The following is an 18,295-nucleotide window of genomic DNA, read 5'->3' on the forward strand; positions in this document are numbered from 1 at the left end:
CACTCCTCCATGATTTCACATCATGGTCCTCACTAAATCTTCTAAAATGAAGTGCACTGAAAGTCACACATAATCCCATTTATCAGGGACTAGGGAGAGGCACAGTTAAATCTCAGTTCTTGATAACTTTTCCTCTAAGAAACCAACCAATTTTTAGATTCTATAGAACTATCAGAGAAATGAAAAATAAATTCACTGATTACACACTAGACAACCCCCAGCAGTTCAGTTTCCATCATTTAAGCCTTGCTACTCCTTCTAGGGGGTGGATTTTAATGCCAGCTTTGATGCTGCTCTGCTCATTAGCAGATTTTCCATACCAGCCAAATGCCACTTATGTGCCAGCAAGACATGCAAAAGTAGGTGATCTGAAATTATTTTCCCTAATGACATTTTCTTTCTGGATGCAAATAAAATTGTGTCTGAACGTGGATCTGTATAATGCAATTACATGGCCTGACACAAACAGACACAGTAACTACAAACATAAATTAAATAACTGCACATGAGAATTCCATGAAAATATACTTCTGGTATTTCATATCCCTTGTTCACCTGTCAGCAACCAGCACCATGGGTGGTTTTCTGCTGGTTTTTAAGATAAAATAGTGCAGTGTTCATTCTAAAGCAGTAAACATTCACTCTTGGCATGACTGACTCTGGATTTTTACTAAAGTGAATGCAAAAGTCCCAGGAAGCAGTAGACACTTTTCTATTAATGTGCCTATAAATATGTACCACTAATTAAGTAAAAATTGCATAATTTATTCTGTCCATGCTGCAGATACTTTAATTGGAACTTTTTTTCTTGAGAAAAGTGATGGAACATTGCTTCAGGTATCTGCACGAATCAATACCCCCATCCTGAAACAACACAGCATGAATAAATTAAAAATGTGTCTGAAGACTGGGAAAAATGCTGATTTTACATTGTTCTAAATCTACAGAGACAAACTGCATCCATATGCCAATAGTTTTCATACTTTTACACCTCCAAGTTAATAGAAGAATATGTCCTAAATGTCTTTGTGTCCCAGGCCAGGCTGGACAGGGCTTGAGCAGCCTGGGACAGGGGAAGGTGTCCCTGCCACGGCAGGGGTGGCTCTGGGTGGGCTTTAAGGTCATTTCCAACCCAAACCATCCTGGGATTCTATGAGTCCATACAGGAAAGAACAGACACATGAAAATAAATGTCACCCTGGAATTTGGATATAAACCAAGCAGAGCACGAAGAATAAGCCAGGTTAACAAAGAGTTTGTTTCTGTCTTCTGAGGAAGAAGAACAAAGGTAATCATTTGATAATCCATAAAATCCCATTATGTTACTCATTGTGGGTACCTAATTCTGTGCCACAGACAAATTTTTACTGCTGGGTCTCAAATTTTGTGCCCATTTTACATCACCTGGTACCACTCACTCACCTCACAGCTCCTAAAGCCCTCACCTTCATCCACCAGTGGACACTTCCCACACTTCTGATGAAAATCTGACAATTCCCAGTTAACTGAAAGAAAAATGCCTGAACAAAGGCCTGGGTTTCACAGAGGCCATGGTGACACTGGGGTGCCCAGCTGGGGCAGCCTGAGTGCCATGGCAGAGACGGCAGGGCCAGGGACAGCAGCCCCATCAGCACCTCCAGCAGGGCCAGGTGCTCCAGGACAGGAGCCAAGAGCCCAAAGCTCCAAAGACTCAATCATTGAGCAAATCCATCCCAAGGCAGCAGAATTGTCCCCCATTTTCCCAGTGAGGTCACTGGGAGGCTGGATCAGAGCCCTGTAGGGTGTGGCTGGGAAGGGATCCATGGGTTTGGTGTGACAGATCCATGGGTTTGGTGTGACTGATCCATGGGTTTGGTGTGACAGATCCATGGGTTTGGTGACAGATCCATGGGTTTGGTGACAGATCCATGGGTTTGCTGTGACAGATCCATGGGTTTGGTGTGACAGATCCATGGGTTTGGTGTGACAGATCCATGGGTTTGGTGACAGATCCATGGGTTTGGTGACAGATCCATGGGATTGCTGTGACAGATCCATGGGTTTGCTGTGACAGATCCATGGGTTTGGTGTGACTGATCCATGGGTTTGGTGTGACAGATCCATGGGTTTGGTGTGACAGATCCATGGTTTTGCTGTGACAGATCCATGGGTTTGGTGTGACAGATCCATGGGTTTCTGTGACAGATCCATGGGTTTGGTGACAGATCCATGGGTTTGCTGTGACAGATCCATGGGTTTGGTGTGACAGATCCATGGGTTTGGTTGAAGATCCATGGGTTTGGTGACAGATCCATGGGATTGCTGTGACAGATCCATGGGTTTGCTGTGACAGATCCATAGGTTTGGTGTGAAGATCCATGGGTTTGCTGTGACAGATCCATGGGTTTGGCTGTGACAGATCCATGGGTTTGGTGACAGATCCATGGGTTTGGTGTGACAGATCCATGGGTTTGGTGTGACAGATCCATGGGTTTGCTGTGACAGATCCATAGGTTTGGTGCTGACAGATCCATGGGTTTGGTGTGACAGATCCATGGTTTTGCTGTGACAGATCCATGGGTTTGGTGTGACAGATCCTGGGTTTGGTGACAGATCCATGGGTTTGCTGTGACAGATCCATGGGTTTGCTGTGACAGATCCATGGGTTTGGTGTGACAGACCTGGTTTGCATCCTCTGGCTGACAGGGAAATCTCATCCAGCTGCAGCCACTGCCACCTCCAGCTCCAGCCTCCTGTGGATGTTTGGCTTTTCACAAACTGCCACAGGGTCTCTGGGAGCCTCTGTCCCCGTGGATTTGTGGGGACTGAGGCCACACCTGTCCCCAAGGTGATGCTGCTTCCCTCAGCTGCTCTTGGGAAATGTGGCAAGGGGAGGGCAGAGAGGGGCAGGAGCTGGGTATGGGAGTGGAGATAAAATATAAAATCAAGGGTCCTGGTGGGTGGGAGGTGGCACAGAGGGCAGGGACTGAGCCCTGAAACAAGGAAGGTCCAAAAGGGAAAAACCACACGCAGAAAAATGCAGGGAGACTGGAGAGAAGAGAGTGTGAGCAGGGTGGAGGGAAAGGATGTGCTGGATTGTTGGGACAGCAAATAAAAACGGAAGCAGAACAGGAGAGTAATAAAGAGGACAAGGAACTGCAGCTCAGTACATCCTGATTTGTAGGAGTACACAGAAACCAGCCCTAAGAAGCTGCAAGGATGTCAGAATTTGGAATTCTGTTTTAAAAATTAACCTGACCTTCCAAAGTAAATTAAAAAATAGTCACAAGCATCACATTTTTCAAGATAAGCAAAATCCATAAAACATGCTAAAATTACTTTCATTAAAATATATGTCTTAAAGTCAGTCTTGGTGGGATTATTTGAATTTACACAAGCAGAATTTCTGCCTTTGAATGTATACAAAACCTCCAAATGTCTGAGTAGACACGTTCAAATTGAGTCCCGGAGCAAATGCTGAGTGTCCTGGATATTTACAGCACTCTGGTGTTCAGACACAAAACGTGCAAAGCTCTGGGGGAGTCAGAAATTCATCAAATCCCGTCCAAACCCGATTTCCAGGGGCGACGTCAGAATGGCCGCCGGTGGGAAAGTGAGAGAACAGCTCTCTCTGCTGGTGCCTTCCTGGGAAAATCCTGTGGAGCAGAAATAAACCCAGGAGAACGAACGACAGCCCCAGCTCCGAGCTGCCCCCTTGGTTCAGCCCCAGCTCCCCCAGTCTGCTGCTGCCCAGTGGCTGCAAAAAACCCAGAATTTGGCCAAATGCGGCTTTAAATGCTCTCAGCTGTACCAGTGTGAGCAGCCTGGCTTTTGCTGGCACTCCCCAAAGAACTTTAAACACCGAGCAAAAAGAGATGGGATTTGCTCTGTACCTTCTGGGGAGGGAGAGGGTTCATTTAGAGAAACCCCCCAGCAGAGATGGAGGTGGCTCTTGTTGGGATTTTCTGCTCCAAATAAGCAAAACTCCACCTCTGGATGGCTGGGGGGGTTCCTGCTTTGTCCCATTTAAAAAGTGAATGACAACAGAAGGTCGGCAACTAAACTTTATCTGGGTGCTGCAAGAATGCCTTACAGAGTGAGAGCAATTTTAGTCCAGCTGTGGTCCAGGAGGAGCCAAAATCTCAACCCCAGCCCTGCCCGTGGCTTTGGTTCTTGGCTTTGCACGGGCAAGAGAGAGGGAGAGCTGCTCACCATCCTTAAGGCAGCAAAGAGACTCTGACATGGGAATTTCCAGTGGTTCAGGGCTCATTTGTGAGTAGAGAGCCAGAGCAGGAGGGTTTGGCAATTCCCCATCCCCGGAGTGTCCCCAGGCCAGGCTGGACAGGGCTTGGGGGACAGGGAAGGGTCCCTGCCCATGGGGCAGCTGCTTCCCTTCCCCAGCCTGGTCAGAGCTCACCTCTGGGAGGAAGAAGGAGAACAAAAGAAATCAGGAAAAAGCAGATAAATGGGGCTCACTTCTCAAGCTTTTGGTTTCCTTGTTATAAACAAGAATAAAACCCCGTGATTTCAGTAAATGTGGTTATAAACCAAATAAACTCACTTTTAACAAAGCCTTGGTTCAGGCACATCACCAGATGTTAGATTATTACATCAAATGAAATTATGCCTTTACTGATTGCACATTTTTTTTCTATAGGGCTTTCATGTTTATATGAACTAAATATATTGCTCAATACATTTTCTTTTAATATAAAACCATGGCAATATTTTAACAATGTGCCCACACAAGGATTCCTACTATATTATTATTTTTCTTTATCTGTAGCATACAAGAAACAAAAACTGTGCAATTTTGTGGCCCTATTTCTACACAAATTATAGGGTATTTTAGGATTTATTAAGGCAAAATTATCAAAAATCAAAAAGAAAGTTAAATTTTCAACTGCCATTAATTTGTGGATTGTAAGCTCATATTGCCTGCAGGTAACACACAGAGAAATGGTTATTTTGTGAAATCTATAAAGAGAACTGGAAGTTATTTCTAAACGCTAACATTATCCAAAGTTTGAATTTCTGCAAATGTTTTTTATGTCATATTACAATAAAAATCAAGACACACATTGTGAACAAGACTTTCAGACCAATTAGGCGTACAATTACATGTGCAGGAGGCATGCACAATTGTGCAGCTAATTTGTGCATGAAATGACTTTGATTGCACACCCTAATTGGATAAATGTGTGTGCAAATGCCAGCAGCCATTGGTGCTGCAATTATCCAATGCACATCCTCAGCCATGGCAACTGCCTGCAGAAATGAGAGGCAGCCTTGCATCCCTGACTGGGCTTGGGATTCCAGCTGAAATCCTTTTTGTCTTCTCCTACCAGAGAAATGTCATCCTGGACATGATACTTCTGGAAATATCATCCTGGACATGATACTTCTGGAAATTTCTGCTTTCAGAGCAGGATGAAATCCCTCCCTCGATGCTCAGACCTGAGGTGCAGCCACCTTCCAGAACATTCCCTCAGTTTTCCCTCCCACATAAAGTTTTACTGTCACCCTGTTCTTCTAAGCCTTCTCAGGTTTACATTTTTGTAATGGAGTTTCTCGTGCACTTTTCATGTAAATAATGATTGGTTTTCATTCCTTTCTGGAAGAAGAGAGAATTAATGGACTATTAATTTGACCAGTGTAGTTAGAGAGGTGGCAATTTCACCCTCCAATCCACAGTCACTTTTAAAAGTCTATAAATATTAGAGTTCAGAAATAAACTGCTCCCTTTTTACCTTGGACATTTCAGTGCGCGTGGCTCATTTCGTGTCCTGTTGGGACATTTTACCCCCAACAGCTTTTGTCTTGAGAACTCTTCATTCCATGGGCTGTGCAGTGATAAATCTGATCCCCAAGAAAACTCCTAAATCTCATTTGGGATTTTGGGCAGGTCACAGCCTCCTGGGGGAGTTTTGTTTGCCCCCAAAATGGGGCATCAGCCCTGGCCAGGAGGTGCCCAAGGGTGCAGCAGCTGTGCCAAGAGCAGCATCACAGAAACCCCATCAAACCAAGCATCAGGCCATGAATTAAAGCCCAAAATGCTGGGAGGAGGTGGGAGAGGAGAGATTTGGGGGTTGATAGCTTTTATATCATACTAAAGACGGAGGGCCAGCAGTTCTGGAACTTGTTGATATGCATGGAACTCCAGGTGTTCTTTCCCTGCAGGGCATCTGTCACAGCTATTCTCCTCCAGGACATAGAAAAATGATTCAGCAGAAATTGAAGTTCCTCATTTCTATGCTGCAAGGGCTCATGTTCATTTCCAGGGCACTTGAGAGCCTCAGAAGGAGAGTTATTGTGAGCATGCAGCATCCCTGGCCCCAGCTGCCCTGCTGAGGCCACTCCATCAAGGAAATCACAGCTCTGCTGCTCCTGTAAGTGATGCCCTGCTGTCCCCGAGCCTATTACACCGGCCCTGGGAAATGTGTCCCTTGGCACCTGGGGAATTTGGGATTTGCAGCAGCTTGCTGCCATCAGGTGTAACACAGCTGCCCTTTTTTCTGCAGGTGGCAGTGTTCTCTGCTGACAGGGGAGCAGGAGGAATCTGCGATGGGCTCTGACATCTCTGCTGGGAGAAAAAAAAGCCTTTTAAAGTTCAAAATTCTTATACCTTTACTCCAAAATCTGTGTATTACAGCTACTGTCCACTTCTGGCAGCAGCAGGAAAGAAAAATTAATTTCTCCAACACAGGTTACAAAAAAAACTTGTGGTTTTTTTTTTGTTGTTGTTCTATTTTTGTTTTGTTTTGGGGTTTTTTTGTTAGTTTTAATAATTTTTCAAACAGTCTTCCCATGGAAAGAATATAAAAAAATAGATGCAGTGAAGATGTCACAGTCAGATCTTGTGATTATCTACAACTAGAGCTGCACTAGTTGGTATTTTTTGTTGTGGTGGTTTTTGTCGGTTTTGTTGGATTTTTTTGTTTGGATTTTTCAATTTTGAACTTTAAAAGGGCTTGTACAGAAAGGCCAAACTAAGCACCCGTGGTTCCAGCATTATTTTGTCAGTCAAAAAATCAAGACAATTTGAAAAGGAAATTGGCATAACTGACACTGGCCAATTGCAGCCTCTATTCCCCCATTGTTTCCTATTCAGAGAACTTTGTATTTCTCTCTAAGTTTCAGCCCTGAGCCATAATTTTTTATATATCTACTTCAGGTCTGACAACATTTCAGCATTTGAATTTTTCCCTCTGGAAATACATTATTAAATAGTATAAATGACAAAGCACTCCTCAGAGCTAAAAGTCATTGTCAGCAGTAGATAAAAAACTGCTAAAAATCTTAATCCAATCAATGATCTAAATGCATATTTCTCTTACATTCCAGTTTCAGCAGAGCTTGCTCCTTCTGGTGGTCTCAGGGAAGGACAAGGGGAGGAGAGGGGCTGTGTTTCAGTTTGGCTTCACTTCAGTGACTCTTGGTTCTCATTTAGCGTCCAATCTCTTTCAGTGCTGCTCAGGTTTCTTGCCCTCTTTCATGTCCATCAGCTCTTCCCAGTCTGAGTAAAACCAGTTTATAGGTTATTGGGAGAGATGAAATCACCCCAGCAAACAGTTTGGGCAGTTTCCCTTCAACCCCTCCAAGTTCTCCCAGGACCCCTCTGGGGGCTCTGTTCCTCTCATTACTTGGCAGTAATTTAACCCATTAAATCAGGTCTCTAATCACAGCACTAATATCCAAAAATTACCACATATTTTTAACTTTAGGAGCAAAATATCCCTTTAAATGAACCACTCTGATTTCTGTATTGTAGTCAAAGGATTTCAGTCTTTAACTGCAGCAGTTACTGCCTTGTCTGGACTCACCATAGGGCAAAATTCAAATTTTGAGGACTTTTTGAGATAGAAAAGCCATCACTTTCCCTGGTTGCTTTCTTCACAGTTTTCAGTGCTGACATTGCTGGAGGTTCTGGTCCTTGCTGGGCCTGCACTAAAGGGGCTTTAGCAAACAAACCTTGATCCAATGAAGTTATTTGTAGGCAAACAGTTTATCTTATTAAGTTCTTTTTTAGATGCACAGGTGTTTCATTAGCCTGACTGACACTTGAAGCTCTTCTCTACATCCTCCAAGTTCTTCAGCACCGCTTACAATTTGAACACCAGAATTAATGAGAAAACACTGTGCAGTCAAAAATTAAACCTCCCTGGCCTCAGCAGGACACACCCCAATTTTTATATTATTATTATTAAATTTATCCCACATTGCACAGCATTTGCTGGGAGGTTCTGTTGAGCCATTCAGTGATTTCCCAAGTCCCCTCCTGCCTGGCCAGTGTCCATGCAGTGGCTGGGAGCTCCTTTCCCTGGGCTGCAGCAGCATTAACACATAGCTCATTATGATGGCTCAGCTCCCATTTCCAGCTGCATTACTGAGCATAATGGCCCTGTCCCTGTCAATGCTGATTAAGCCATAATCATCTTGTCAGTGGCAAATGTTCAGAGTGGTACTGCAATATTTATGTTACATTATTGATAAGAATATTGAAGGCATTAGACTTCTCCACCCTGGCAGAAAAGCTGCTTCTCCAAGGGTATTTCCCATTGTTGGCTGCTGTGGGAGGGCTCAGATCCATTTTTACATTTTACTCTGTTCTAATCCTCTGCTCATTTGTTGTGCACCTAAAATATACATCTGTGCAAATGGCTTCATGAACATGAATTTTGAAGAATGAGATAAAATTCATCTAATGATTTCTGTCATCCATAATACGATGCTGACTGGCAAAAGGAATGGAATTCCCTACAAACCTTTTCTTTTCTATTCTTTGGGATTCCTGGAGTTAATCAGCCTATAAGTAATTATCACAAACCCCTACTATCAAATAAAAGTTAGAAATTGAGTCTGGTAGAAAAAGAGTAAACAGACACTTGGAAAATCCTAATCCTAATTCTAATTTACAATGATGAGACTTGTAAAAAATGGCACCATGGTTCCTAATATGTATTTCTCTGTGTCTGTTAAATTTTGAACAAGCTGCAAAACTGAATGGATCCCACTAAAGCTAAATTCCATAGGCTGAGCTTTTATGGGAATAGCACTTAAGAAGGTAAGAATGCAATAAAATATTGTTAGAAATACTGCAGACAGGACAGGCTGTGTGAAATTAAGCAAGGACAATTTGGTAAAAAGTTAGAGGAAGATTTGAAAGCATTTTATGACTACAACAAGCTTGTTCCTAGAGTTGCACACATTTCAAGGAAAGCTCATTGGAAACAGTCACTGAGCTCGTGCTAAAACCAGAATTGTATGAAGATAAAATGGGCACTGTAGAGTTATAAATGGAATTAATACAGCACTTGTTTATCATATTTGAATGAATATTAACAGATGTTTAAAAATTAAAAAAAATCATTTTTTTTAAATGTACTTTTCTTCTTTGAGCAGCTTTCTGTTTTTTATTAGCCCTGCTAAGTTCCTGCTTCTGGAAAGGCTGGGTGTGATGGAGCAAACCTCTGCCTTGGCTGACAGAGAACATTTCCAGCTAGATAAAAATCAGCAATGCATTTTAAAGGCTGAGAATTTGGTGATATTTTCCTGAAACGGGGAAGTTTTCTTTTCCATGATGTGAATGGTGCAGAATTGCAGAGCAGAGTCCCCCCAGTCCTCCCTGCAGCCACGAGGCCTCCGTGTGTTCTGAGCCGGCTTTGATGAGCAGCGAGAGCCATCTGGGCAGGGAGAGAGAATTGTGTAAAAATGAGATATGAGTGTGTAAATAAAAGATTGATGAATGAAGCCCTGAAAGCTGAGATGAAAGTGAAGCAGAACAGACAGGTAAATCATTCTGATACTTATGTTAGTGCTGAAATTATGTTCCTCTACTTTCTTTTTTTTTTTTTTTTCTTTCTGCTGACAGCAGTGCAGGTGACAAAAAATACTTTCAATTTTGCTGCTGACACAAGCGCTGGAGGCTAGCAAACTGTTTGAGTTCTACTGCTGGGGAAGGATGCTTTAGTCAGGAGAAGTGAGAAAGTTTTGTGGCTTCATTTTTAATTACCTGGTTCTTCAGTTATGAAGCTCCAGCTTCAATGTTACCTCCAGAGCAGCCTAGGCTGGCTTGCCAAAACTGATGCTGTGTTTAGAAAAAAAATAAAAGTTCTGTACATCTTCTGGCAGAATTTTAAAGCTAGATTCCTTCCCCCACAGGTCTCTGAACTTTCAATAAATAAAATATTAATTTTAGCCAAAGTAAAATGGGAGCAAAGTCCAAGCAATTCTTTACAGGCAAGCTTCACCTAGGAGCCCATTAGACTGAAAATGCAATTAGGATTTGTTTTTTATATGAAAATTAAGTTGACATTTGAGCAATGAACAAAAAAAGATGGTGATATGCAAAAAACCCACTGCAACTCATTTTTCACATAACTAATCACTGTCTGACATCACAGAAATCTTACTGAGTCCACCTACAACTGCAGCAGTAAGGAGAGGTAACCAGTAACTCATCCATTATCTGAAACAGCTGAAATACCCACTGCTGATTTGCTGGTGCATTGGGCATTTTATGAATTTAAAGCCAGCAGCAGCCTCAGTTCACTCCTATTTTACAAAACATCCATGGAACAGACTCGTTTTGTAGATCACCACTATCAGTCTTATTTCTGAGTTACCCAAGTTCCTCATTCAGTGCTTGGTGTTTAATGTAAACTATAGGACCATGCAAATCACCACATTTACTTTTGATGGACATTTTTGTGTTCTGTGGCTGTTGGTTCCCTGAGAGTTTAGGAGATCCACCATGAGGTATAAAAGACATTGAGGAGATCCACCATGAGATATGAAAGACTTTCCCCACCAATTTTCTGCAGAAGAACATCTGCAACTGAGCAACTCTGAGTCCACTAAAAAAGCCAGAATTTATCTGGTGTTTATCACTTCATTTGACAGAACAGTTTTAGGGGTAATTTTCAAAGGCAGAAGCAGGAATTTGACACTGGTCTCTTCTCTAAATCACAATTTAAGAGTTCATTCACATGTTGAACAGGGAAAGAAATCCTGTCCCCACAAATATATACAGGCAGTTATATTTAAACAAAGCAAAAACCAATCCAAACCCTTTTACACTTGGGAATTGCCATTCTGGGTTCCATCTAGGCATTAACATCCCTGGGAATGGAAAGTTCTTGGATAAAATATACTGCAGACTTCTTGACAGAAAAATGCTGGCAATTCACTACACAAATGACTATAAAAATCAAAGGTATAGAGTAACTTATCTCTAATTTGAGCTGGAAGGATAAAATGGGAACAGTGCTTTAATCTGTGCTCCATTGTTTATTCCGCAAGGAAATCAATTAACTTCTTCAATTTGTTTTTGCCAGTTATAAAACAGAGATACTAAATATCAGTCATCATATCGAGCCAAAATCAGAAGAGTGTTAAAGGTGGCAAAGAAGCATAATTATCATGAATCCCATGGAAAGAAAGGGCAGTTCTCTCCTGACATGAGAAAGGTTATTTCCTTTGAGAAAAGGCAAGATTAAGGAGGGATAATGTGCAAGTCCTGGCACATTATTTAATATAATATTTGTTGGACAATACTGAGACAGAAAGAGGCACAGTCACAAGACAGCAGAAGAGCCTGAGAAGCTGTTCCAGCCAAACCTCAGCACTTGCTCTCCAGCCATGCTTGGGAACCCAAGGGTGTGGGTGCAAAAGAATCAATTTTGGTGAACAGAATTCTACTGCAGTTGTGTTAAACTCCAGACAATGGCAGCATCTCCAAGACACCAGTTCTTAATTCAATCTTTGTGTCTCCTGAATGCCACAGTTTGAGACCTCTTCACACAAGAGAGGAAGTTTCTAAGGAGGACGTAGGCACAGGGCAAGGGAAGAGCCAGGTGAAGAAGGAATGGATGGATTTTCTTTCATTTTCTTTCATGGATTTTCCCATGAAAGAAAATGAAAGCAAATCCATCTTGGGCTGAGGAACACTGGGAACCCTGTGCCCAAACAAGGCCTGGGCAAAGCTGCTGGGATTTCTTAGGCCAGGCTGGTGCTGAGGGAAGGCAGGGCCTAAAGGCAGCTCAGCTCAGCACTCCCTGTGCTGTGCCCAAATACAACCACCAGCAGAATTCTGTGAGGAATGAAGGTGTCCTCTTCCCTTTCTGGGATTTCTCTCCCCTCTGAATCAAGGAGAATAAAAATCCCTGAGCACTCAGAACCACCACACTGCACTAAACTCTGTCATCTGGTGCTACACAACAGCCTCAGATAAATCTGTTTTGATGATTTTGAGCAATTGCTTTCAAAACAGAACATGGTGTTGAAAAGGAAGCCATAGGAACATATTTTACATTGAAAGGCTTTGTGAAATTATATAATCTGTAAAAACTGAGAGATTTGGCCTCTGTTTGCTTTCCTTCCTTTCCTCATGGTTATTATTGCCTCATTATACAGTCGTTTGTACAATGTTTTGGCAGACATTCACTATTGCATAAATTAAAGTTGCTGAATCTAGTCATGCCTACAGGTCTTTATGAAAATACCAGCAACATTTTTATTTGAATGTCAAAGTTTGTCAACCATTAAACTGATTGATTTTTCATTATGCAATTCAATAGAAGAAGCAATCTCCAGTCTGTATGCAACATTACTCAGAAAAACATGCAGCTTGGAAAAATCCTTCCTGCTCAGTGTCTCCACAAAGGAGCTGTGCTTTAAGGCTGGCCTCAGACATTTCATTAATACAGCAGCAACAGATAAGATGCTGTAATTCAATTCTGTGAAAGAGAACGAATTCATCTGTGGTGATTCAAAAATTCCAATAATCCTTTAAAAACCTTTCCAAGTGGCTTTTTAAGTGCAGTGTCTGTTGGTGTCAGGAGGAAGAGGTTGAAGCTGTGCAGTGTGAAGCCAGCAGAGCCCCCGGCAGGGAAGGAGCCTTCCTGGAGAGCCCAGCAGCAAGGACAGACAGAAACCTCCTCACCCTTTTGGTGTTGGTCTTCCCTGCAAAATGCCCAAGGAGGGGAGGACAGAAGTGCCCAGCAGGAGCTCCAGACTCACCTGGTGTTCCTCTGAACTGCCCAGAATTGTGAATCCCACCCAGAGCTGCCTTCAGCTGGCCCAGGGAGGGATGAGCTGGGCAGAGCTGGGCTGTGCCAACAGCTCCTTCCCCAGCAGTGCCCAGAGAGAAGCATCAGAACTGCAAAGCTTCCAGCAGGAATTGTTTCAGCACCTCCCAAATTCAGGAACTGTTTCAGCACCTCCCAAATTCAGGAATTGTTTCAGCACCTCCCAAATTCAGGAATTGTTTCAGCACCTCCCAAATTTGACTCCCCCCACCAAGCACTCCTGTGTGCACACAAAGGAGGGGGCACCAGCAGGACTTACATTTCTCTTTGCTTTCTCTTTTCTTCCCACTTGTCACTCCAGTATTATTCTTGGCCTGGCACCATGAAACCTTCTTGACTCAAAGATTAAAGAGTGCAAAGCACACAATAAAAAGACCCTTTTAATTAAACTGGGACATGTTACAAATTTTAGAAAATGAGCCCTACAAATATGCAGACTTCAAGCTGTAAAAAGGTGAATTAAAATAAGAATGTGCATGATCTGGTCACTGAATATAAAATGCATTTAGAAGTTAAGGACTTAAGGATAACAGTGAAATATCCAAAACAGGGCTGTGCTTACTGAGTCTTGTGACAGGTATCCAACTCACTGCTTTTATTTGAGCATCTCCCTAGAAAAGATAATTTATGCAAATAATGTTTTACAAATGCTTAGGGAAATGCCATAAAGAAAGAAATGCATAGAATTCATTATCCCTGCTAAAGGGATTATGTGGAGTACAAAACCCAGCAGTTATTTTGCACTTTATAATCCCAAATAAAGCACACATCCATATTTGTGGTAAGAAACTGAGAGGTCAAGTGCTGTCCAATTACTTGATTTAGAAGCAGTGAATAAAATTTGAAGATTCCAGTTACTTAAATTCAGTGTTCCAAATCCCAATTGTCTTCAAGGACAGTATTTCAAACTTCAGATCAATTTTCTGAGATTCTTGCTTAGTTTAGTCTATTTCTTTTTTTTTTCCCCTTAAAGGAAAGGATGACTTAGGCTCAACCAACAATAAATATAATAATTAAAAACTCCCGTATTTACTGCATGCAGCAGCATTTTTCAGACTCACTGGACCATGGACAATGAAACTGAAAGCTAATGTCAGGTTAGAGTAAGTTTATTTTTAATTTAATAGCACAGTCAGAAGCACTTCACTACAAAAAGTTACGACTTTCATTATGTCTATAAATAGGGAACCTGCTGAATTATCAAACAGAATGTTAATGACATTAGCATTAAGTCCTAATTAAACAATGAAGCAATATGCATTACAATCTGCCAGCAAAATATGCATAATCAGAAAAAGAGTTCATAAAATAAGGATAATTTGGTTATTTTTACTAAGCAGTAAACAAAGAGTTTGTGCTGATTGGTGAAACCTCACTTGAGAAACATGGGAAATGTCAGGGCTGGAAGGAGGGACTTGAATAACAAAACATCTGCTATCCCAGGCACCTTACAGGGCTTACACTGGATTTTTTACTCAGACCATTTGCCCCTCTACTCAAATAATCCTGCTATCCATTTCCACAGTTATCATCACCACTGTTCATTTTCTTTCCCAAATACATCTACTTTTACATTTCACTGACCTCCTAAAAGGCTTCAGGAAATTCCTGTCACTATTTTACACCTTTTTACTACAGCATTAAAGAGAAATGACTCAACCACCTTCAGTGAGGAAAGCAGTGCCAGAGCCAAAAAAATATATCCATGTTTTTAGAGTCCCAGGTGGATCCATAATGCACTGGTGGTGTCATTCCCCATGTGAGTCCTGCCCTGTCCCCCACCATGACTTGTGCAGGTGTTTTCAGCCCTGTGCATGCCAAGTGCTCCCAAGCAGACAGGAAAAGCCTCACAAGGCAAATGAGAGGGCTGCTGGTTTTTACCATGTTCATATTTCCACTCTGGAATCAGACTGAGAGTCTGGCAACGAATCAAATGTTTCCTGGCTTAAAACCTCCATGGAAAGAAAATACATCATGTACAAATGTCACCAAAATAAGAGGGTGGCTTTTGCTTTTTCATTTTACAGTGGCTTCCTTAAAATTAGATTTTTTATAAAGCCATTTTTGCTTTCTTAAAAATGTCTGATGTGATTTTTAAAATTGTGTATTCATTATTATGTGTTATTTCAGCTTCCAAACACAGAGCAGGGAAATACCCCATGACTTAAGCTAATAAATTGCTGTAAGAATCCCCTAGTGGATTCTCCCCGGATAATCTATGGTCTAAAAATGATTCACTGAAGGTACTTAGCTGGGGCTTACACAGATTTTTGCACAAGAAAAAAAGGCTGAATTCACTGGGTAATTTATTCACAACAAAGGAATCCACCATGACTTGCAGTGACTTTCATGCTAGGGAGAGGTTCCCAGAGCAGGAGCTGTTTGCTTGCACTGGGCTGACAGCTGCTCTCTCCTCATGATTCAATGGCTTTCCCTTGGGTGAGCTCCAGAAATCAGCTGGGTTTGAGGCAGAATAGATGCAGAATGCCACATTAGCTGGACTGAGTTTCTTATGCACAGAGTCTAAAACAGCCCAGGAGGGTTTGGATCTGGGATTTTAAAAATTTTGGTTTCTCAGAGAAGACTCTTGTGTCCTTTCTCAGACTCAAATTTCCAGCAATTCAAAACTTGTTCCTCACTCTGGACATGCAGCTCAGGTACGATTACCCACACTGGTTTATGGGTTGTGACCCACCTGGTTTTGAGGTGCTGGTGGGCTGCAGTCTGGAGCAGCACCCAGATGTTTTATCCTCACTGACCTCAGCTCCAGGATCCAGCCAACAGCTGCTCCCCACAGAGCACTTCCCACAGCAGCTTCATGCTCACCCCAAAGAGTGAGACAGAGCTCCTGAGAAAGGTTTCCTGAAGCTGGAGCAGCACAAGAGCTCTCTCAAAGCCAGAGGTGCATGGCTTGACACCAGCAGAGAAGCCTGTGCTGATTCAGGAGGGTCCACAGGCTTGGCCTGCCCCACCTCATGAAGTCTTAACCCTACAGAATGTAGGAACAGCACTAAGGCCTTCTCCAGACCCCAAACAGACAATCAATTATGGGGTGGCACTTCAGAAGGCAATATGAGATCCTGAAAATCTCCATCTAAAATTGGGGGTGTTCTGAGGCTCCCTGGATTGTTTAGTCAAATCCATCTGGGTCTGATATACACTCAGGTTGATTCTTTCCATCTCTTTTGCCAATGTATGCAAGTAGAGTAAAATAAATTGTCTGCTGGAATTGTGACAGGAAGAGTATTTTCTATTAAAGTCCCCTCTGATCAGAACTCCCATGCAGTCAACAACTGCATCTTCCTGATACTTTGCTGTCAGCTTTCTAAATCTCAGATGTCAGTGAGATTTACAACATTCCTGCTGGGCTCCCCAGCCAGATTCTGAAGAACCATTCACTCTTACAAACAGGAGCTGGCAGCCTGTAAATAAACATAATGGTGGAATTGCTAATAAGCTCTATTTCCACCACGAGCTGTTTTGTTGCTGGAGATGAGGCTGACAACATGAATTCCACATGGCTGACCATTTCCTACCACTCACCTCTGCAGCTCAAAGAATCCTTCTATGGCAACTTTTGATCCCATTAAAGTTCCTGAAATCACACACCTAAGCTAAGATTTCCATCTGATCATTGCAGTGAGCTTACTATTAAATTGGTTTGCAATAAATGAGTATTTTATATCAGTGTCTGGAACTTCCAGTGTCACAACCACTTCTCCATCTACCACAGGTACTTGGCATTATTGCTTACCCAAGGAATGCAGGCAACTGCTCTGTCACCACAACTCTCCCACATATTTTGGACAATTTTAGCAACACAGGCAATTCTAACTTTTGGACGTTCTGTAGTGATTGGTTTCTGCAAAGGTTTAAGTGATAAACTTTCATGAATTAATAATTTTGTCATACAATACTCATATATACACCCATTGGAGAAAAATTGTTAGGAGTTGTAGACCCACACACAGATCAACTGTGTCATGATGTGATCAATTGCTGCCCTTGCTGGAAAATCAGCAACTGCATTAATGGCAAGCAAAACATCCTCAGGAAAAATTAAAAAAACAGGAACAGAAGACAACCCACCAGAATCTGCAGAGCTTATTGGTAATTAATGGCTGAAGAGAGCACTCACTGAGGCAGAAAAGCCAGGAGAGATCTCTGGAGCAGTTCAGGGTAGTTGTAGTTCCACACCAGACTTTTTACATCAAAGGGACGACTTGCTACCGATATAAAATCACCAGATAAGTGAAACCCAAAAATGCACTGCAGAGATTATATAAAATATCTATATAAATAACTGTGGGAACGACACCATACACAATCTAGAATGAATAAACTTATCCACAGATAAAATACATTCTCATTTTGCTGCCTAGCTATTGAAGCACATATATGAGTGTTGAGGAAATTAATTTTATCCTTTCTGCAGAAGAGATTATGGATTGTAAGTGACCCAGTCTCTTATTGTGTGAAAACAGTACATTAATACTTCTGACTTGTCATTAATCAATACATCACTAGCAAATTATTCTTGAAATTAAGCTGTTGCAACTCACACTGCTGAAGCAAAAAGATTTAGAGGGGAGAGAGAGGACTAAAATAAAATGAGATCCAATTCAAGGAGCTGTGCAAGCTGCTCAGGATGGAATGGGAAATTGCATTTCCCAGCTACACAAAGAGAATCACTGGGGCAACTCTGACAAGATTCAGTCTATGGAAAATATAAAATACAATGTAAAAGAGAAAATGCTGAAAACTCCCCCAGAGCATTCCAGTGAAACAGCACATGGGGCCCAGCACATTTCCACAGGGCAGAGGCAGTGCCTGCATGTTTCTGAATCAGCAAGTCTAACAGGCAGATATTTTGTTCCAGGGGTCAATTTTCCCATTGATGCAAGGAGGATTTACACATGCAAGTCCCATTAACATTAATAGGAGTTGCCCACATAAATCCCCCTGCAATGATGGGAGAAAAGACCCCATAGTCTGCAAGGATCCAAGTTCTAATGATTACCTGTCAAATGGCCCTAAGCATCATCAGCAGCAGAAAAAGCAGACAAAGCAGCTTCCAGGCTGGAAATGCCTCCAAAGGAGCAGTAACCACCTGCAGTCCTACAGCCCAGGCAATGCCACAGAAAGGAAACTGGCAGAAAATGGACTCTTTGAATATGAAGGGTTAATTCAATTAACCAACTTAAAAAGAAAGTACTCATTAAAAAAGG

The 18,295-nt window shown here is 42.1% G+C and overlaps 1 protein-coding gene across 1 annotated transcript in view; it reads right to left on the reverse strand.

Moving 5' to 3' along the window:
• Nucleotides 1-18,025: 18,025 nt before the first annotated feature.
• The window catches only part of CHM (CHM Rab escort protein), a 53,041-nt gene continuing 52,771 nt past the window's right edge, over nucleotides 18,026-18,295 (reverse strand). Inside the window, exon 16 of the mRNA XM_054516356.1 lies at nucleotides 18,026-18,185. Coding sequence (XP_054372331.1) covers nucleotides 18,091-18,185 — 95 coding nt within the window. The 3' untranslated portion in view covers nucleotides 18,026-18,090. The remainder of the gene's footprint in view (nucleotides 18,186-18,295) is intronic.

Source organism: Molothrus ater, chromosome 14, assembly GCF_012460135.2.
Source record: "Molothrus ater isolate BHLD 08-10-18 breed brown headed cowbird chromosome 14, BPBGC_Mater_1.1, whole genome shotgun sequence".
Classification (NCBI taxonomy): domain Eukaryota; kingdom Metazoa; phylum Chordata; class Aves; order Passeriformes; family Icteridae; genus Molothrus; species Molothrus ater.